Source organism: Triticum aestivum, chromosome 3A (assembly GCF_018294505.1).
Source record: "Triticum aestivum cultivar Chinese Spring chromosome 3A, IWGSC CS RefSeq v2.1, whole genome shotgun sequence".
NCBI classification, from domain to species: domain Eukaryota; kingdom Viridiplantae; phylum Streptophyta; class Magnoliopsida; order Poales; family Poaceae; genus Triticum; species Triticum aestivum.
The window spans coordinates 606,362,740-606,368,326 of NC_057800.1; the positions used below are offsets into that span (position 1 = coordinate 606,362,740).

A 5,587-nucleotide genomic window follows, 5' to 3' on the forward strand; every position below is an offset into this window, starting at 1 on the left:
AAAGCAGCATGGCCGACATGAGTGATGGGCATGGAAGAACCGTCGCCCACGGTAATGCGAGCAGCAGTGTGAACAGGGTGAGCGGTAAGAAGGTTACCGGGGTTGGCGGCCATGTGAGCCGTGGCTCCGGTGTCCATGTACTAGTCGCCACCGCCGGCATACTGCTGTGGCATGGGGGCGGTGTGGAGGGCCGCTAGCAGCGCGGGGTCCCATGGTGCCGGCGGGAGGGCCGGGGCCGACGGCAGAGGCTGTGGCGGCGGCGCCACGAGCCCACCGGCCGGAGGCAGCCCATAGGCCGCCGACGGGCCGTAGAGCAGCGCCAGCGGATACACCTGAGGGGCCGCGTACAGAGCCTGGTGAGGGGCCGGGCGGGTGCCAAAAACACCGGGGACGGGGGCGCGCGGTATGGGCATGGAGTATGCGTGAACAACCCCCCTCCAGGGGTTCTGGTCGCCCTGCCAGGGCGCCGGCGGGAGCGGGTGCTGCGGCTAGCGCGGCGCCCCGCCATGGGCAGCTGGCGGCTGCTGCTGCTGCTTGCAGCCACCTCGGCCGCGACGCCCGCCCCGGCGCTGCTGCTGCTCGGCGGGGGTGGCGGCGGCGGCGGCGGCGGCGCGGGATATGGGAACCCGGGCGGCGGCTGCACGTGGAGGGGCCCCTGGGCGGGCCGCGGTGGGGGAGCCGGAGCGGTGGGCGCCGCGGGTTCCGGCGGTGAGAGCCGTATAGGTGGCCTGGGCGCGCGACATCCGCATCCTCTTCTCCTCCAGCTTCAGGTACGCGACGACCTTGGGGAAGGTCGGGTTGGTGATGAGAGGGATGTTGGAGGCGGTGTTCCTGAAGTCTTCGTTCAGGCCGGCGATGAGAGTGCTGAGGAGGAGCTCGTCGGAGACCTTCTCGCCGAGGTCACGGAGCTCGTCGACAAGCTTCTTGAGGCGCATGCAATAATCGTCGACCGACGAGTCAAGCTGCTGGCACCCAAAAAACTCGCCATGCAAGAAACCTTGCATTGGAGCGCGTTGTCAGTGAAGAGGCCGTTGAGCTTAGTCCAAACGGCATGAGCGTCATCATCGGCGGAGACCACCGTGTGGAAGAGGTCCTTCGAGATGGTGGTGTAGAAAACACCGGATAAGAGTGGCGTCGATGGACGTCCACTCCTCATCGTCCTCCATGAAGCGGGAGTCCACGGAGCTATCGATGTGATCCCTGGAGATTGTACTCACGGAAGACAAGGAAGAAGTACGTCTTCCAGGCATAGTAGGTGCAGGTGAGTTGATCGAGAACGACGGGAACCCGAGCGAGGATATTGAGATCACGGATGACGACGGGATCGGGGCCGTCGAAGGAGTTGGTGCGGCGGCTGCGGGTGGTACCGGTGGAAACGGGGAAGGCCATGGCCGAGAGGGGAGGGCGGCGGCGCGTGGTGAAGCGGCGCGGCGGGTTGCGGGCGGAAGCGTGAGGCGGCGGCGGCACACAGGGGGCGGCGGCGTGGTGGCGAGGAGACGCGGCGGCGGCGGCGATGGGATCGCGGCTGCGGCGGCAGGAGTTAGGGTTAGGATCGTAGGTATGATACCATGTTGGAAACGAATATTTTGGCAATGCAACTCAATGTATTGATCGGTGCATAGCGCACGTATATATGGAGTACAAGGTGGGCCACAATCTCAACTATACAATGACTAAAAAGTGGACCGGACTATACAATATACATGCACAAAACATATATTCAACAAACAGGCCCAGTATTTTGAATGAGCATGTAGGTCCTCTGCTATTGTGATTCTTAAAGGAAAAAAAAAAGAAGGCCTCTGGCCTCTGCTGTGGTGTTGGCCAAGCATAGCTTTGGTTAGGCTTCCTCTCTCTCTCTCTCGGAGACAAAATCATGATCACTTGGCGATTGATGTTTATCTCATTTCGTAGGGGCCACTTTCGATATAAGCAACACAGTATTGGCACGACAAAAGTGGCTTCCACTCCCATGCAATAGCATGACTAGTTTTGAATCCAAAAGCAACACTTTTCATGGTAGTTCCGCGTGCAGTCATGCTAGTGCCATGCATGCCGCCCTTTTTACAAAGCCTTTACCCGTCCATGCAGAGTATGCAACGGCCGCTCGACGCTTTCAAGCAGTCATGCGGGTATCGTGCAGGCTCCAGCACCAACGGTAGGGAGGGAGGGTGGTCCAAGCTTATACAAAAACCGGCTTGCTTGATCAGATGATCACATCAATGCTCTCTCATCTGTCCAGCTTCAGCTCTCAAGGTTCATCTGAAAACCCACAAACGCAAAGGGGGTGTGATTGATCAAGATTTCTTATGATTATTTTCTCTATTATTAGAACCCAACATGTCTTATACTATAACTCACATCCAATATTTTGATGTGATTTACTTCATCGTGGAAGGCACTCTGTTTATTTCGCGTACGTTTTTACTGACAAGCCGCTCCTAGCCTCAGAGCTTACTCAGCCAAGCCGCAGCCGAAATGCGCCATGATGCAGAGAGAGACAAGCCAATCCCAGGATGTGACGAAAAGGACACGGCCAAACCGAAGAGAAAACTGAAAGGAGAAAGGGACGAGTGGACACCGGTTACGAAAAGCAGAGACGAGAGACATCGAATCGAACAGAGTATGCGGTGTAGAGTTCATGGCTTGGCTTGTTGGTGCCAACCTTTCCTGCTGGTATCGATTGAGTCAGTTTTGTTTTGCAAAGTGCCCGTTCTGTTCAAGTTCAACCCTACAGCATTACCATGTTGTAAGTGTACAAAATGATGTGAGAATTCACGTCCCATACATGTCGAGCAGTGGTGTGAACTGTGAAGGCACTAGATCTGCCTTACACATGTTGCTTTTGCACAGAGATTTTGCCATGTCTTAAGAGGAAAAATGGGGAAAAAGGACTTTAACTCAAATGCACAATAGAAGTGATTAAAAACATTTGCGACCAAGTGACCAGATCAATGCCCATCTAAACATGTTATTTCAGACTGGAATCTCAGCAGCTAACACCATACAACTAGACGAGAGGTGAACGCCTACAGAGCACGAACTACAGCAAGCACACCGGGCAGCCTGCCAGTCTCCAAAGCCTAATCCAACACTCACTCACACATGACTGATGAGATGACTGACACGCACTGCACTAATCGATCCCAGACCCAGACCAGTCATAGCTGCTGACGGCCGGCGGCGGCACGGCGAGCGCCGCCCTGGCTGGACTCACTCAGTCTAGTGGCAGAAGATGACCTTGAGCTCGCGCGGCGCGGAGCACTGGTGGGTGAGGGAGGGGCTGTCGTGCGCGTAGGTGAAGGCCTGCGGGCACTCGCTCTTGAAGAAGTCCGAGTACCTGGAGGGGCGGCAGGCGGCGGGGCTGTTGTACGCGCCGCGGCAGCACAGCTCGTCGGTGCCGAACGCCAGGCAGCCGCTCTTGCACGCGGCCACGCCGCCGCCGCCGCCGGGCACCTGCAGCTCGCCGGGGCAGGTCTGCGTGAGGTCCTTGCGGCAGGCGAGGACGGGGCAGTTGCCGCGTCCCTCGTGCGGGGTGACCGACAGCCCCACGTTGAAGCCGTCCACCACGCTCACGCCATAGGACGACTGGTCGTCGCCGCCGTGGTGGAGGGAGACCTGCGCCAGCGTGGCGGGCGCCGCGCCGCCGAGGCCCCCGCACTGGAGCCGCCCGCCGCAGTCGCCCGTGGCGCAGCGGAGCTGGCCGGCCCCGGCGGCGGAGGGCGCGCAGCCGGTGCGCGCCCAGACGCGGCCGGACCAGGCGTGGGCGGGCGCCGGGAAGGAGCGGTGGGAGAGCGACGGGAGGAAGAAGCCGCCCCCCTCCAGGACCTCGCTGCCGGCGCTCCCCTGGATGCCCGGCCAGATCGGGTACGCGCAGTTGTTCACCACGGTGAGGGTCATCGGCGCGAAGTCGGCGACGAGGAGGCCGCAGCTCGGGAGGAGGGTGGCCAGCAGGAGGAGAAGCTTAGGGGAAGCCATGGCGGTGGCTAGCTAGCTAGCTAGCGGGCTCACTGAATTCTCGGCACACTAGTTGGTCAGTAGACTGTGGACTGTGGACTGTGGTGGCTGGTGAGAGGGCTTTGGGGTCGTTTTATAGGAGATTTTGGATTGGACTGGGGTGGGGTGTGATCGGCGGAAGCGGTTTGGTCTTTGGGGTGTCGTGTCAGTGACTCTATAATCTTGTTTGGATTGAGATAACACAGGCAGCATGAAACTTCTGAAGGAGTAGCTTGTGTCTTGTGTGATACGCTGATTAGTGAGCAGCTGCAAATGATGTTTCCCTAGAAAAAAAGCAGCATGCAAATGATGCATAGATATATGAAACCTAATATTTGGATATGGATGTTAGATCTTTTTACAAACTAAACAAGTGAAATTTATCAAAAAGATGATGTGCTGGCTATACTTTGTGCAGTGAAAGCTTTGAAAGAGTAACTTTCTTTTTGAAGCAGAGGTAGGAGATGTGCCTCATTTCCCCAAGTCGATAAAGTTTAGATTGGCCATATTTGTTCGAATAAACATAGTTTTCTTGTACTCCATTTCAAACATCGAGGTGTGGTTTGCCTCCATTTCAAACAAATGACCTTTGTAACAAAAGAGCAAGTGTTTTGGCTCAGCGATTACCCTTTCTTTTCTTTTCTTTTGCAATGACAGCAACTGCCTGAGTTTGACGCATGTAATCTGATGCACGCGAAGATGTGGTAGGTGCAAATAAATAGAAACAAGAGAATTGGATTTGAAATTGCGTATTTTTAGTGAGGAAGTGCATAAATAACACTCGAAAAACGAAGAAACAACATTGAATTCTACATTTCCGCTTTGGACGAGCCAAAATTTGCACTCTTAAGTATTCTGAGATTTGTTGAGCTATGCCCACTCAAAATGACCTCTCAATCATTTCTACATTGTGCTTGTCTTAGCATAAAACTTACACTCTCTTTTCACTTAAATCATTACGGGAACTGTTGAATTACGTACATATAAAAAAGAAAGACCACTCAACCATCTCCACATTACACTTGTCTTAGCACACATGTTTTCTTGGCGACGAAGGATCGCCCATGCCCATTCCCAAAAGTTACCACCGGGGAGTTGCATGCCCTTGAACTGGCTTTCCCAAAGCTGCTTTCTATTGGGAAACCATCAAAGCGGATCCAAAAGCTAGTACTAGTAGCAATTGCACCATTTCATGGGCAAGCTTTGGATTCTTGTATTCGTCCCAAGTCTTTTAACGTAGTACATTAACCCCATGTTTCCTTAGACGGGCGTCTACCTAGCAGCTACCTAGGCTGGTTGGCACCAATATTTTTGCCATGATGGTTCTCGGCGGCCGAGGCTAGTGGCCCGCCGGTGGGGCGATGGCGCCTCGTCGAAACCAGCAAAGGCGCCCCAAATACCACTGCCATCTTTTACTGAAGACCGTGGCCACTGGCCAGTGTGGTGTGGATGGATAAGAACGGACGGACATCCCACGAGCTCGATTCTGAGGGCGTGACGACGGAGGGCTAGGACGGGGACGGCCTTGCCTCTTTCTTGCACCGGCCGCGGCTAACGGGCCCCTCTGTTTGGCTGGCAGCGCCTTCAAACT

The 5,587-nt window shown here is 55.6% G+C and overlaps 1 protein-coding gene across 1 annotated transcript; it reads right to left on the reverse strand.

The window, feature by feature from the left end:
* Positions 1 to 2,943: 2,943 nt before the first annotated feature.
* LOC123062537 (osmotin-like protein) lies at positions 2,944 to 4,071 on the reverse strand. Its single transcript, XM_044486085.1, has one exon. It carries the CDS (start codon positions 3,976 to 3,978, stop codon positions 3,223 to 3,225), a length of 756 nt encoding a protein of 251 aa, XP_044342020.1. The 5' UTR covers positions 3,979 to 4,071; the 3' UTR covers positions 2,944 to 3,222.
* Positions 4,072 to 5,587: the final 1,516 nt, after the last annotated feature.

Bases quoted from the DNA above. Each gene is read 5' to 3' on its own strand.
- LOC123062537 (XM_044486085.1), bottom strand. From the start codon at position 3,978: ATGGCTTCCCCTAAGCTTCTCCTCCTGCTGGCCACCCTCCTCCCGAGC.